Source organism: Typha angustifolia, chromosome 11 (assembly GCF_048772165.1).
Source record: "Typha angustifolia cultivar Huaian chromosome 11, ASM4877216v1, whole genome shotgun sequence".
Classification (NCBI taxonomy): Eukaryota; Viridiplantae; Streptophyta; class Magnoliopsida; order Poales; family Typhaceae; genus Typha; species Typha angustifolia.
In genome coordinates, this window is record NC_133249.1 from 15,778,466 (window position 1) to 15,794,017 (window position 15,552).

General features: G+C 38.9%; 2 protein-coding genes across 8 annotated transcripts; both read right to left on the reverse strand.

Moving 5' to 3' along the window:
• Positions 1-4,238: 4,238 nt before the first annotated feature.
• Positions 4,239-7,372, reverse strand: LOC140771192 (uncharacterized). Of its 6 annotated transcripts, none has more exons than XR_012106121.1 (4): positions 6,626-7,372; positions 5,815-6,512; positions 4,967-5,488; positions 4,239-4,879 (listed from the first exon to the last, which is right to left on the reverse strand). XR_012106121.1 is itself a non-coding variant. In XM_073112634.1 (4 exons), the coding sequence occupies exons 3-4, from the start codon at positions 5,890-5,892 to the stop codon at positions 5,120-5,122; spliced, it is 447 nt and encodes a 148-aa protein (XP_072968735.1). In that variant the 5' UTR covers positions 5,893-6,512; positions 6,626-6,758; positions 6,835-7,372; the 3' UTR covers positions 4,239-5,119. The 6 variants fall into 6 exon arrangements, 5 of the variants coding, with proteins under 5 accessions (XP_072968735.1, XP_072968734.1, XP_072968738.1 ...); XM_073112634.1 differs by having other exon boundaries at positions 4,239-5,488; positions 6,626-6,758; positions 6,835-7,372; XM_073112633.1 differs by having other exon boundaries at positions 4,239-5,488; positions 5,815-5,912; positions 6,374-6,512.
• A 91-nt stretch (positions 7,373-7,463) lies between these two features.
• On the reverse strand, positions 7,464-14,939 carry LOC140769652 (lysine-specific demethylase JMJ29-like). 2 transcript variants are annotated; one of them, XM_073110446.1, is made up of 14 exons: positions 14,257-14,939; positions 14,003-14,161; positions 13,760-13,893; positions 13,298-13,397; positions 13,056-13,188; positions 12,889-12,952; positions 12,032-12,797; positions 11,153-11,482; positions 9,252-10,739; positions 9,093-9,165; positions 8,912-8,997; positions 8,679-8,798; positions 8,465-8,535; positions 7,464-7,982 (listed from the first exon to the last, which is right to left on the reverse strand). In XM_073110446.1, the coding sequence occupies exons 1-14, from the start codon at positions 14,569-14,571 to the stop codon at positions 7,796-7,798; spliced, it is 4,026 nt and encodes a 1,341-aa protein (XP_072966547.1). In that variant the 5' UTR covers positions 14,572-14,939; the 3' UTR covers positions 7,464-7,795. The 2 variants fall into 2 exon arrangements, with proteins under 2 accessions (XP_072966547.1, XP_072966548.1); XM_073110447.1 differs by having other exon boundaries at positions 8,483-8,535; positions 14,257-14,934.
• Between the last annotated feature and the right edge of the window lie 613 nt (positions 14,940-15,552).

Below are 15,552 nucleotides of genomic sequence, written 5' to 3' on the forward strand. Positions count from 1 at the left end.
AATTGAGTCAAAAGATTTAATGAACACGTATCTTAGGTTAAATTTAAACTAATATTATGAGAATATTATATTAAGTAGAGGTATTTTATTTTTAAAATAACTAAAATACTCTTAGTATGACATTATTGACAATATTTTAATATAATTAATTTAACTCAGATATTTAGTTAAGTTTAACTTAATAAGACTAACAATAAATTATTTTTTCAGTACATATTCACTGAATTATATAACTCAAATTATAAATAATAATAAAAATATGAAGTGTAAACTATAATTTTATTAAAATTTCTCTTAAATGATTGATGTATTACATTTCACCTAATCATATCCTAAATGACTTCTTCTATAGTTAGATGTAACCTCCAAGAAAGCCACAGAATAGCCAATATAAAGTTATTCTTAGAAGTTTCCAAGCAACATTGATGAACACGTGGCGCATTTCCTGCGCCAATTATGCTCACACGTTAAATAAATAAATAAATAAGTAATCTAACGGTTTTGGGTGGGCAGCCGTCAGCGTCACTATCGGTATCCGTCTTCTACACCGTTAGGACTTTGTATTACCTTCACTTTAAAGTGTGATTTTTGAGTCAGTATTTAAGCACAAAATTCTTAGTCTGTTAAGTAGAAAAGTCAAAAGAGGTTAAGTAGAAAAGTCAAGAATTTTAGATTTTTCTTCTAAAATTAAATCATCGTGAAAATGATCGGTTTACAAGAGGAGAGTCGATGTTCTCATATTGATTAAATATATGTGATGATTGTGATTGCTGTGTTGGCGTATATCTGACAAACTAGACGAATAGACTTGCGCTGAATCTTAAAAATTACTACACAATTTTTTAAGCGTTGTATAAGACTTACACTATAAGCTTTGCTTATTAATGCTCTTCAAAGTTCAAACCAAGTACTCCTCATCTTTGTTTGGTGTATACTAGCCTTCTTTCTCTCTTCCAAAACTCAAATTCCATTACTGACTTCCTCCAAAACCTTAAAGCAATGGCCAAAGCTTGCTCCTTAGTGTTTGTCACTGAGGTTGCACCTCCTGAGATGGTCACTGTGGTGAAGCACAAAGAGTTGAAGATCTTAGACACCATCTTAGAAGAAGATATCATGGAGCTCATGGAGTCCTTGTCATCTGAGTCCTTTGATAGAGAAGCAGAGTCCTGTGGGTTCTTGCAAAGTGGCAGTGATTGGGTAGTGGATTAATTTTGTGTCTGTAGTTTTTACTCTCTATGTTGATTAGTATATAGTAAGTATGAGAGAGAGAAGGGGGAGTTAGATGAGATTAGAGAGGTTTTGAAGCAGAGGAGTGTGTATGTTTAATTTGTTGAATATAAACCTATAATTGTAATATAGCTTGAAGGCTTATAAAATCTATAAATTTGGTATTATATATTGTTGCAAATTAAGATCCTTCTTTCTATTTCCACCTAAAAAAGTTAAGCAAATTTATATCTAGTATTTGATTTCAATTCATTAAGTCAATGAAGTCAATTGTAAACATTGCAATTCAATCAAAGCATGGAATGGATTTAAAATAGAAGAGAGAGATGGGAAAAGTAATTAATGGGAAATTTAGATTATGTGTATGAGTATTTTGAGGTTGGAATCTAAGCTGCACTTGCTTCCTAAGAAGATGAAACTCTTTAAGTAATTAAATTTGGCATGCGGTGATTCCCTAATAAAAATTAGGGTTGATATTTAGTAAATTTTAATATTCTATAATAAAATTTAGACTTTCTATATTTTGTTTAATGAGAGAGTTGTCTCAATTATAATTATTAGAACCGAATCGGACGTTGACTTAGAGGTTGAGTCATTGGGTTATTGGGTTTAACAAACGGTTCACTCCATTCTATCATTAAGGTTTTTTAAATATTTATATAATATATAGATAGTTCTAAATAACTTTAAAGTTATGAGTTTATGATTAACTAAAGTTATGTTGACCAATTGGGTCATAACCTATGCCTCCAAGAACAAGAAAGCCAAAATAAAATAGTTACTTTTAATACAAGTAAAGCTATTTCCAAAGACATTTTATATATCTCATAAAAATTATTATTAGTGAATAAGATTATGCCACGTCACGTCGACGCTTTCGTGGTGTGTTTGTAGAATTATTCCATTTAATTAATATTTTTATCAATCATGAAATCAATGGGGCGAATTGAATTGGCCACTAATCTAGAAGGGCCACGTGGCTTGTTAGAGACGGTCCAAGGGAGGAGCGCTTTCCTGGAAGCTGCCGTATCGCGATCCGCGTGCTGGAATGAATAAAAGCATGTGATTACGTGTGAGTTTGGGAGTCTTGTAGACCTGGCGGGATAGCTTTTTGGTAGAGAATGTGCCGCTGCACGTAATCGCATATTCGAATCTAGTACCTTTGCGATTTCAACCTTACCTATTTATGAAATTATGGTCAAGGTGAAATTCTTTTGGTAGAATAATGAATAATGGATAATGGTATTCTTTTACCTTTAATTTGATCATTTTGTGCTAATAGAGTGGATAAGGCTGAGAACTCTAGCTCACTAGTTAAATTATATCGGCACTTAATAGATGTGGTAAATTGGAATTTTGTCAGCCTCTTGGTCACTAATATGTCATAATAGACGATTTTGCTAGGATTCGATTTTGATTTTTTTCTTCTATCTCCTGAGAGTTCTCATCGCCACTACCATCGGCCGTCGGTGGCTCTGTGCTCTTTCTCTTTTAAAGCATTTTTTTTTATTCTCTGTTTCTTTTTCCTCCTCATTTTTTTCATGCACACTACTTGATGTCCTCTCCAATGTTTCTCTGACATCTTCACCCTGTGTACTCTCCTCGTTCTTTGTCACTTCCCTACCTCATCTAAAATCTTTGTTGCTACTAATATGTAATTACGTCACCCTCTCCTTACTCCTCTCAGCTCATCCTCCATTCTCTTTATAGTCCCTATTACCGCCTCATAGATCCCCACCTCCGAGCTTATCCTCTATTCTCTTTATAGTCCCTATTACTGCCTCGTAGATCTCCACCTTCGAGCTTATCCTCCACCGTCTCTATCTGCTCCACCACTCCTTTGCCTGATTCAGGCCTCACTACTGCATCTGAGCTATTTTGATTTTTTATTTTTATTTTATTGTATACTAATGTGGTTATTGGTTGGGGATTCTTTTTTTCGAGCTTTTTAAAATTCTCATAGGGTCGTGTTCTCCAAGTTGCAGCCTATTTTTTTTAAGATGATTGATTGAATTATTCAATTTATATATATACCAAAATTTCTAACTTCAATACCCTTATTTATTATTTGGAAAGAATTTAAAAGATAAAAAGAAGGTTTATCACTTATCCCCGATAGTATTCAAACTACAAATTGGTTCAAGTGCAGGGTGTTGTATGCAAATTTCTGGAAGATTCCGCGTTAGGTCGGTGGGCACTGTTCTAGAAAAGATCTTCTCGATGAAAAAGACTTACACGTGTTAATTCGTCTTCGCCTATAAAAGAACTCCCTCGCTGGCTTCTTCCCAATTAAAACCCATCAAAATCTTAGCTCCTCTCTCCGAGAATCTCACAAAGTTCCCTCCTTCTCCAAGCAATGGCGGAAGCTCGTGGTTTTTTCTTCGCCTTTGAGGTCGCCCCACCGGAGTTGGTCGCGGTTGTGAGGCAGAAGGCGTCGCGGATTTTGGACACCATCGAAGAAGAGGACGATTTGGATCTTCTCGTCCAATCCCTGCCGTCCGATTCTCCGGGAAGCAACGACTCTCCTTCCTGCGATTGGTTGGGTGATGAGTGCGACGAGTAGAGGACTTCGATATAAATTTTGCCCTTTTTCTGTATGTACATATTGGATTTTCCTAGTTGATTGCAACCAAAGCAATCTTTATGTGAATAGTTTATGAGCAAAAAGTTGGGATTCTGAAAGAAAAAAAGAGCGTCTTTTGTTCAATTGCGAGACTTTTGTGTTAGTATAAGATGTTATTAGGCACAAGGACGATATTTTTCCATTGCAAGAGAGGAAAATTTTACAAAGACAACTTCTTAGGAGGTTTAGGACTTACAATATCAAGCATCAACCTGGCGAATTGTCAAAAGCGTGGAGTAGGATCCGTCTGAATCCACTTCCTGCCAAGAATTGGTAAAGATTACTAGCTCTTAGCCATCATCGATATTGCAGAATAAATCCGAAAGGTGTAACGCACCTAAATTCCACATTCTGCCCATCAGCATGAGAAGATGAACTCGGGGAAAGCGGGGACTGCCGCGAAACTTTGGAGTGCGAGTAGGCTTTTCTTCTTCTTCTTCGCCGTCCGTCCGCAAATCTTCTCCCATCTCCAGGTTTGGAGCTGATACAGAAGATGCATTCAAATAATAGACAGCAATTACAACTGATTGCTAGAACACGTCTTGTTGTAAGTTGTAACACACGGTTATACAAGGAAATAGATCATCTGATTTACAAAATTTAGGGTCGCAAAAAATGGTTGTGAACTGCAGGTCAACACATTCAGATGCACGTAGGCGTACAAATTAAAATTTCAGCAAGAGATCAGCAATGAATGACGTAATAGAGCAAATTTACAAAGTAGTGGAAGAATCAAGACTCGGCTATGTATTAGGCAGCAGGTACAACAGCAACAACAAACCAAGGAACCAGAGAACTGAGTAGGAGATTTATAGGAACAAAATTTACAAAATGACATAACAGTTACAAACACTGTTATGTCCACGGCTCAATCCCTATACAAACATTACAAAATGACATAACAGGTCTAGATGTCAAACACGACATTCAATTCCATCATTCTAAATTATAAAATTAGTGTTGGCTGACCATATTCCTTTTATGCTCCAAGGTTAAATAGAAACACTGATCACGAATAGGATGAGTAACCTGCAAACATAACATACATGTCTAGCCATGACCTAAAGCAAAGAGATGAATTACTATCATGATATTATGAGCAATGAACGTAACTACCTGTTTCACTGGGTTATTGTTCACATGCCTAAATTCTCTGGCATGCTTCATAAGATAATTTTGTAATTTGGTAACACCTTCTCTTCAAAAAATATCCCATAAAGAATCACCTACTGGCTTTTGTCTTTCTACTTTGCCACCTGATGCAGCAGGTTATTCCTCGGCCATCTTTGTTCCACCATCTATTTCCTTACCGTCTGAGCGGTTCTTCAGATCAACACCAATATCCATGTCATCATGAACTTCCATTTGACTTCTGATATTAACAGGATCAACTTCCTCTTTCATTTTAGGGAAGCTATGCTTCCATCCTACCTTACTGTTGCTATGTCTAATTTTCCTACTGTCAATTGCATTCTTCACAAATTCAACTAGAGAAGGTGATTCCTTATTTTCTGAATCTGCTTTGATGACCTCGAGCTGTTCTTGATCTTGTTCCCTCTGTTTCATACTCAATTTGTCTATCACCCAAAGCTGATGATCAGTAGGGGTTACTTCAGCTGTATGTGTCAATACATTCACCTGATACAAAGATAGAAAACAACATATTAAAGTAATTCCAGTCCAAATGAAAGAGCTGAACTGAATAAACTAAATGCTACCCAGTGAGATGAAAATTAAGCAAAACTCCATGTTAGAAGTGGCAAATAACAGTTTCTAAATAGTAAATGCTACAGATGAATTCAATTATCGTAACAAAGCAAGGACTTCGGATTACAAACCAATTAATACATCACAGAGCTATTTTAGTACCATTTCATCACTAAATTTCAACGCTCTGTGTTAATAATGGGAAGGAAACTAAGATCTAGGTAAATATTTGCCAAGAACTAATACTAAAAGCAGACCTCAGGAAGACCTCTCATGCGCAAGCATGCCATGCAATTGCAATTGTAGCAGCAAACTGGACACTTCTGCAAATTCATGCTCTGGTAGATGAGGATACCTGTTTACACCAACCCAAGATGTAGAAGTAAATTTATAAATAACTGCAAAACATCTTGCTTCTCAAGTTATCCTCAAAACTTAGTAATACCTAACTACTCAAAAAACAACTGACATAGAAGAAAAATACCACAATGCACTACTGATGAAATACTATGTTGGATTATCTACCGGTAAACATACGGTAAGCTCAGAAATCATTGGAAATTAAATACAAGAACTTGAAGTGCAAAAATTATGAGATTCTGCAATCCAAGCATCTATGAAGTGTTTCACAAACCAATGCATGGATTTGTTGGTCTGAAGTACAAATACAAGGGAAACTGCAAATGGGAAACAATAAAAGCAATGTGTAACTCTATGATTATCATGTCAAAAATATTAACTGTAAAGAGACCAATGCATGGATATGTTCATCTGGAAATGAGAAAAGGATATGGTAAAAGAGGTGTTTCGCCAAACCATCAGGTCATGCATGATACGCAGAATCTCTTCCTTCTGCATAGCTTGCACCATACTACCCTTCCTTTGTCATTTCTCTGGCATTAATGGCACATTAAGGCATCATCCCCAGTAAGCTTTTTATTTTCTTCTCCTTCTTCTAAACAAGTACAGAGAATAACACAAAACCACCAATTGAACCATGAGCATTCACAACAGTGCTGGATATGATAATTAAATAAAGTTGGATTGTACGGAAAGAAACCAAAATACCTCAGAGTTCTCGTTGCCCACCTTCGATTTTACTAGACCTTACGATATACCGAGCAACAGGAGAGGAATCGACGTATGAAAACTCCTCTTTCTCCGCATTCTTTGGTTTCTCTTTTCCCCAATATCCATCATCCTACCACCAGAAGCCCGAGAATAGAAAAAACAATCTATATACTTACAAGAGATAGTTGTCGAACCAATCGCCTCACCAATGATCCGTCCAACAACACCCGCTTCACGGGCTCCTCCTCCCCCTCCTCACGTTCTTAGTCCCCGCTTCTCCCCTCTCCTCATCGGAAGAAGAAACTCTAGCTTCGTCCATCGTCGTCGTCGACGACCTCTTCTTCGATACGGTGAGCCTCGCATACGCTCACCCCATTGGCCCTGACGTTCTTGCACCGCCACGACTTCCCATCGCTCCTCGTGCATCTCTCCGCGCCTGGCGGCGTCCCTGCCTTCTTCCACCTCTCTCCGCCCATTACTACCAGGAACTCGAACTCGGGCTTTTCTTATATTAGACTCTCCATTCCATGGAGTGGAGGCAAAGAGGAGAGCAGATCAGGAGAGGACCGGAGGCCCGAAAAAATGGGGAGAGAAACGACTACGGGAAACGTACTCGGAATCGAATTACGGAGAACGAGGAGGTTGGAGCGATTTTGCGGGGAATCGCTTGCCGTCTGATTCGCAGAGAAGTAGCTTGAAATATTTTACCTGTTCTTTATACGAGATTTTTGGTAGTTTATCTGACTTATTCCGGGGGTACCAAACAAGTGATCTTTCTGTAAATAGTATATGAGCATAGTTATGAACTTTGGGAACAAACATATCTTTGGTTCAATTGCAGGACACTGCTGGCATTAAAAATATTATCACTCTATTGCAGAATTTGCAGAAAGGTGACATTTTCCATTGCAATTATCCAGAGATAAAACTCTGGATACAAAATTTACAAAGATAACTTCCTATTAGGAGTTTAGGGCTGGCCACTAACACTCCCCTCAACCAATCTTACAGTATCGAGTCTTAACCTGGCGAATTGCTGTCAAAACAACTGTAGACTGCTGTGTGTCAGAATACAGTTCCTGCCACGAACTCGTAAGGGGCTACTAACTCTTAGCCATCATCGACCGGTATATATAACATGCTGCTGAATAAATGGGAAGGGGTAACTCAACTAAGGTCCTCAGACTGCACATCAAAATGAGAAGACGAGCTTGAAGACAGCTGAGAAGGCTGCGAGTTTTCGGATTGCACTCGAATTGGGTCTTCCGCTGGCTGCGAGGAGGCTCCTGTAGTAGAAGTTTCTTTTTCTTCTTTATCATCCATCTGCAATTCTTCTCCATCTTCAGTCTGGGGGCTGATACATAAGGAGAAGCATTCAGCTAGAGGCATGACTCAGAAATAACAATTACAATGGATTTCTAGAACAGTTCTTGTATAAAATGCACTATAAGACATTCAGATATATGTGGGCATATAAATCATAATTTCAGCAAGAGATGGGGGACGACAAACGAGGTAACAGAGCAAATTTACAAAGTTGAGAATTACGATTGTGACAGTTGAGTCTGAAGGTTGAATTGCTGTTGTTTCTACTTATACAAATTGAAAGAATCAAGGCTTGATTAAGTGCTGGCAGCAGGATTATGGCAACAAAAATCCAAGAAACCAGCGCTAAGTAGGAGAGGTCAAAGACTCAAAGAAACAAATTTTGAGCACGATCTTATATGAATAACCAATCACACAACATCTGATGATAACAATAATCAAAGCAACCAATTTATGCGTAAGTCTGTTCAGGAAAAATAAAAAAAACAAGTTGTGATATTTGTAACTAACCATTTTTTGGAACTGTACCTTCTCAAATTCTTGACAACGTGATTAAGTGCATGAAAAGCCATCTTCTTAACCTGAATCGTATCAAAAAAATTAAAGACCATGTCGAAATTATATAACAGAAAATGAAAGGGTGCAAGACCAGAATTGCATATGCAGCTATATGGCAAGTACGAAATTTAAAGAATATAAAAATATATGAAAGTTAGACTTGCACCTCAAGTTTATCTTCTTTAGCTCTGTGCTCTGATGGGAGCAGCCGAAATTCTTCTGTCAATCTAATGCACTCACGGACATTTTCTGGCGAAACAAAGTCCAGTGCAACCTTTATGCACGACTGCTCAGATAAAATTAAAACAAGAGGTATCAGAAGCCAATCATTTAAGTTAGAAATGGAAGAATTTTCTTTTTAGAAGAAATGAAAGACTGAACCTTAACAAATTATCATACCTTTAAATTTCTGACCTGATGAGGGCATCCAGCTGGAATGAACACTGCCTCACCAAGCTTTTGCTCAAAAGTCCATGGCTCAATCCCTATTTAAACATTACAAAATGAGATAACGGGTTCTGATGTCTTAACACTACATTTAACTCAATCATTCTAAATTATTAAATTAATGTTGCCTAACCATATTCCTCCTTAAGCTTCCTTTTATGCTCCAAGGTTAAATAAAAACACTGATCATGAATAGGATGAGTAACCTGCAAACATAACATAACGTCTAGTCACAACCTAAAGCAAAGAGATGAAGTGCTACCATGGCATTATGAAAAATGAATGTAATTACCTGTTTCACTGGGTTACAGTGGACGTGCCTAAATTCTCTGGCATGTTTCATAAGATAATCATGTAATTTTGTAACATCTTCTCTTCGAAAGATATCCCATAAAGCACCACCTTCCGGCTTTTGTCTTTCTACTTTGCCACCCAGTACAGCAGGTTGATTTTCAATCATCCTCATTCCACCATCTATTTCGTTGCTGTCAGAGCTATTCTTAAAATCAACACCATCTTCTGTGTCCATATCATCATGAACTTCCATTTGATTTCTAACATTAACATAATCAACTTCCTCTTTCATTTTAGGGAAGCTACGCTTCCGTCCTACCTTATTTTTCCTACGTCCAAATTTCCTTTTCCCACCTACCACATCAGAACTTTTAGAACCTCCTTCCACAGTTTGCTTTTCAAGAAGTGTCTCAGGTTTAGTTTCTGAAATTACATCAAGAGATCCAATAATAGCATTACCTTTGCATTTCGGTTCTCCTATGCTATCATCAGTAACTTCCTTGCTCACTTTGTCAATAAATCCTGAGGGTCGTCTCCCTCTCTTCTTCCGACTTTGATATGTTACATTTTCAACCAGACTCTTTCCCTCAACCTTTACTTTTTCATCAAAAGAATCCTTATTCTTAGTTTTGGGACACAATTGGTCAGAATTATCATCTAAACTTACACCTGCCAAGCGAGATTCACTGATTTCAGCTTTCAAAATCGGAAGAGGTACATTACCATTACGTGTAAGTATTATTTCGCCAGCGCTTTTACCTTTTTCAGCTTTGATAGATGTTTCCTGATCAGGTCCTTCTGGGAAATTGTTTCCTACAGTAGTACCATTGCATACTGATACAGTTTCTCCAATTATAGGCTCAGAGACATGCAGTCCAAAATGAATTCCATCATGCATTGGTTGAATCTCTTCACTCTTATGTAACTGTTTCAAAATTACATTCCGGTCAAGTTGTTGGTTCTTCGTTCCTTTTTCTGCCTCAGGCTCATGGCAAGATAGATTTTGGTCTCTGTTGCCTCCGTTATCAGCAGATAGGACACTCATTCCTGAAGTTGCATCATTGGAGCAAGGAGATTTCCTAATTCCAGTTTCTAGTTTCAAAAACTCAGTGTCTGCCTTTTCCTCTGCATTCATTTCATTTTTACAAGTTGTTTCTTCCCCAAGACATCTAGACATTGAACAAGAATCTGCTTTTTGCACATTAATAAAATCTTCAGATATCATGTCACTCACTTGTCTGTTTTCTAAACTAGAAGGCCTCTCCACAACCTCAGCATCCATATCTAAGGTGATGACTGAATGACTGTCAATTTCCACCTTCACAGACTCAACTAGAGAAGGTGATTCCTTATTTTCTGAATCTGCTTTGATGGCTTCAAGCTGTTCTTCTTGATCTTGTTTCCTCTGTTTTACTTTCAAAATGTCTATCTTAGAAAGCTGATAGTCAGTAGGGGTTACTTCAGCTGTATGAGTCAATACATTCACCTGATATAAAGATAGAACACAACATATAAAAGTAATTCCGACCCAAATGAAAGAGCTGTACTGAATAAACTAAATGCTCTTCCCAGTGAGATATAACATTAAACAAAACATCATGTTAGAAGTGGCAAACAACAGTTTCTAAGTAGTAAATGCTACAGATGAATTCAATTATTGCTACAAAGCAAGGACTTCGGATTACAAAACAATTAATACACCACAGAGCTATTTTAGTATCATTGCATCACTAACTTTCAACGCTCTGTATTAATAATGGGAAGGAAACTATGATCTAAGTAAATGTTTGCCAAGAACTAGAACGAAATCTAATTGTGCTTGATTATATCCTAATAGAATTTGGATTCTGATAAACCAAAACAAAGCACTAGATTCAAAGTACTCCAGGAACTACTCACTGCATCAGACATATCACAGTGAAGCTTGGTGACAGAATCACCTCTCCCCAACTCTTCAGCAAGTCCATAAGCGATATATGTTTTTGGCCCCAGGTCTGGCTTCAGTGCATCTTTCGGCAGCTTCACTGCAAGATTAAGAGGGCCGTACCGAGGATCTGTATATTCAGGAAATGGCAGAGCAGTGATGAACTCTGCACCATGGCGTGGTAATCGCTCCTCAAATGAACTAGCTGGAGGCCAATCCTTGAGTTTAAGCATCTCAGGCCATCCATTGCTGTGACTCCGACCCTCAGCATATCCAGTAAAAAACTGGTGAATGTTTATTTCAACCTGCAAGATAATAGACAAATATGAGATTGTCTTACTAGACCACAGAATGAACAAGATGCATCAGGTAAGCATCTTGATATGTTTCATGAAATTCAATAACTCAGACAAGACCAATAATGTAAAATAAGGAAATAAAAGATACCTGGGACAAAGCAAAGAAGGGAAAACCCATATCAAAATAGATGAGTATTTCTTAATTAGATATTGTGAATTAATGAGAAAATAAATATACAGTGGCATATACTGATATAATGTATTATAGAAACTAATAGGCTCGGTGAACTGATAAGCAAACTAATCTTGGCTGATATTTTATCATCATAGAAAAATTAATATTGATGCATAAAACACATAAAAATAAAATGATCATTCAAGTATGTAAAGAGCATCCTTCAAGTAGCAACAGAGCTTTTCGTCTCAGAAAAAGATAAAGTCAGCAAAATAATATGAGATGACTATCACACATCAGATTCCTCGATCACAAAAGTATCATGCCAGATTTATCACAGAATTGGTGCTATGATGATATATTGATACTTTATAACAAACCTCACACCAATCAAGACAATCAATGGCCTTTACAGCGAACTGCTCAGATTGTGCCTTGCCCTGTGTCTTCTCCCTTAGTGCACGCCACATCACCATTGGTTCCCAGCTCAGACCAGAAGTAAGCTCCAGCACATCACGAACAATAACTGGCTCACCCATCACCCAATGCTTCTGGAAATGTTCTAATTCTGCATCTTTAATATTTTTGGCAGTTGGGCAATAGAGAAAGTTATCATCAGAGTTCTCTCTATTAGCAGCTAGTCGCAATATTGCACCACTAGAATTTATCTTGCTAGTATCATCAAAGCACAAACAACGTTTGCCGCTGTCCTTGAATTTTGATATCTTTTTGTTCCTAACGATTGCTGCAGCTTTCTCTTCTAAATCAGGCAGCAATTTCTCAGGAATCATGCACTTCAATTCTAATACAGAACTAGCACAACCTCCCATTTTTACTGGTGGGCAAGGTATGCTACCATCACGGTTTGCTTTCCATTCTTCAAGAGGAGCTTTGCCAACAGGAGTTTTGCGATCTGTCGACATATCAACAAACCTCCTGGATGTTCTATCCCGAGATTTATTATTGCAACGAGGAGTTACCCCAAATATGTACTCCCTACCTCTATCTTCATACTGCGCAAGCTCTATCTTTTCCCCTCCGGGAATCAGACCCTCACGAAGCTCCCGGCAACACATAAGGCATAAGTCGTATGCACAACTAGGACAGCTCCTATGGAAATCAACAATGGAGGTTCTGCAATTGTTGCTGCTCCAGATGATTCAAGAGATCAGATATTTGGGCAACATTCAGGCAGTACACATATATAGTAATTAATATGCAAAAAGAATATCTTTACCAGTAAACCCGCTCATCCTGATCGCATACAGCTTGTTGCAACTTTAAAGCAGTCACAGAAACACCTAGAAGAGAAAATAAAAGGAATCAATGATCAAGTAAAATCAAGAAAAAGGAAGGATCTGACCAAAAGCCATAAACTTGATCTCCAGACCAGATTAGTAATACCTTGAATTTTAGCCTCAATTTCCTTCTCAATCATCTGCTCCTGCCGGAATTCTTTCAACCAAGGGAGCAACTTGTCAGCAATATAACAATAATATCGTACTCGAGCAGCTTTTGAGATATCCTTTTTTGGGGGCTGATGTTAAAAATGAACTGGTCATCAAATAAAGTCCACATATGCAGTAATTCAGGAAGCAAAGGGACAGAAAAAAGAGAAAAAGAAATCACTAATAGTAAAAGCAGACCTCAGGAAGACCTCTCATGCGCAAGCAACCCTTACAATTGCAATTTTTGCGGCAAACTGGACACTTCTCTGCAAATTCATCCTCCTGTAAATGAGGATACCTGTTTATAGCAACCCAAGATTAAGCGATTAATTTTATCCATACAGGTTATGTTATCCTTAAACCTAACTAACCAAATAACTGGAATAGAAGAAAAATTTTGTGACACACTACCAGTGAAATACTATGATGAATCATCTAGCAGTAATGCCATAATCTAAGGCTAAACAAACTGTAAGCTCACAACTCTTTGGAAACAAGAACTTGAAGTGCATATTCTGAGTTTCTATAACCCAAGATTCTAAAGAAACTGCAAATGAGGCAACGAATCAACTCATAACTCTATGATCATCTGTGTTAAAGATATTAACTAAAAAGATAACAATGCATGGAAAAGAAAGGTAAAAGAAGTGTTTCACAAACCATCGGGTCATGCATGGGACGCAGAACCTCTTCTTTGTGCACAACTTGCACCACACTACCCTTCCTTTGTCATTTCTCTGGCACTGATGGCACATTAAGGCGTCACCTCCAATAAGCATCCTTCTCTTCTTTTTCTGAACAAACGCAGAGACCAGACGATCAATTGAGCCATAAGCGTTCACAAGACCGCAGCAAAGTAACTAATCAAACAAATTTTGCCCAGAAGGAAAGAAATCAAAATACATCAGAGCTCTCGTTGCCATCTTGGATTGTACTTGAACTTAGGTTAGATCGAGCAGCAGAAGAAGAAGCAACATTTGAATCCTCCTCTTTCTTCGCCTTCTTCGTCTGTCGCTTCTTTCTCACCTTCAAAACCTTATGTTTTCCGCAATCTCCATCATCCTACCCTCAGAATCACGAGAAATCACAAAAGAATTTTAGAAAGAGAACCAAAAGTAAGAAATAGAACTCGAAACCAAGCACGGATCGCTTCTCACCGACGCGAATGTATCGTTCTCCTCCCCACTCGACAACACCCTCTTCACGGGCTTCCTCCCCCTCCCCCTCCCCCTCCCCCTCCCCCTCCTCCTCCTCACCTTCTTCGTCTCCGTTTCTTCCCTCTCCTCTTCGGAAGAAGAAACCCTAGCTCCGTCCTTCGTCGACCTCTTCAACAATTGCTTGAGACGGTGATCCTCGCATAAGCTTACTCCGCCGGCCCTCCGGTTCCTGCACCGCCACGACTTCCCGTCGCTCCTCGTGCATCTCTCCTCATCCGGCGGCGTCGCAGCCTTCTTCTCCCTCTCTCCGCCCATCACCACTAAAGATTGAGAGAAACTAGAAATTTCCAAGCTTCTGAACTCGAACTCGGGCTTTTCTTATACGAAATGGAAGGGGAAACGAGCCCCACGAACTACGGGAAACTTATTAGGGGTGAATCGCGGAATGTGGCGGTTTGGCGCGATATATTATTAAGTCGGAGGAAACGACTCGGCGATTCGAGGCGCGATCACGTCGACCCGGCTGCCCGTGGACACGTGTCGACTTTAGAGGGGCCTCGACGATGAGATGTAGCGGGAAGGCGCACGTTAGAGGAGCCCAGCCCGCGGGCTCAGATCGCGATTTCAAATTTCGAACTCGGGAAAATCGGCGGCCGACCTGCCGGTCTCGCCCCCGGCGGTTTCGACGGTTTTAGCGTGGTTGTTCCGGTGGTACAACTTACTGTCTCAATGGTAGCTGTGAAAACTGCTCCAGTGTTGTTGAAGAAGCACCGAATAAATAAACAGTGAGAACTTTGGAAGAAAAGATCGTTAAAAAAGTGCGTCGTGATTTAGATGTGGGTTTATCGTGTTCGATGAGCGGCTCGGGCTTAGCTCAGACTTGGGATCAATTTGGTAAAAACTAAGATGAGTCTGAGCTAGAGCTGATTTGCTATGATATAAATCTTCATCTCGTTCTTCGTCGCGGTGCACCGGTGTCACCTCGTCCTCTACTGTGGTGCGTCTCTTCCTTCTCTTTCTCCTTCTTCTTTGGCAGCAGTTTTCTTCTTCTTCTTTCCTTCTCATTTGGTAGCGGCAAGTCGCTGCGGTGCTGCCTCCTCTTTCTTCGACAACAACGGCTAGCAATCGCACTACCCCGCCTTCTCCTCCCTTTTCTTTTTTTTGGCTCGATCTAGTTTGGTCCGACTCAATTCGACTCGGCTTAAACGAGGCTCGATGATCAATTCATTTCAAACTCGAGTTAAACTTAGGCCCAATCTAGCTCGACTGAGGCTCAACTCAAGTTATTTTGAGGCT

Excerpts from the sequence above, each read along its gene's own strand:
- LOC140771192 (XM_073112634.1), bottom strand. The coding sequence starts at position 5,892 with ATGAATTTGCAGAAGTGTCCAGTTTGCTGCTACAATTGCAATTGCATG. Across the intron at positions 5,489-5,814 it reads GCATGAGAGGTCTTCCTGAG|GTGAATGTATTGACACATAC; the intron begins GTCTGCTTTTAG and ends TCTTTGTATCAG.
- LOC140769652 (XM_073110446.1), bottom strand. The coding sequence starts at position 14,571 with ATGGGCGGAGAGAGGGAGAAGAAGGCTGCGACGCCGCCGGATGAGGAG. Across the intron at positions 12,953-13,055 it reads AATTGAGGCTAAAATTCAAG|GTGTTTCTGTGACTGCTTTA; the intron begins GTATTACTAATC and ends TTTCTCTTCTAG. Across the intron at positions 10,740-11,152 it reads ACTGTGATATGTCTGATGCA|GTGAATGTATTGACTCATAC; the intron begins GTGAGTAGTTCC and ends TCTTTATATCAG.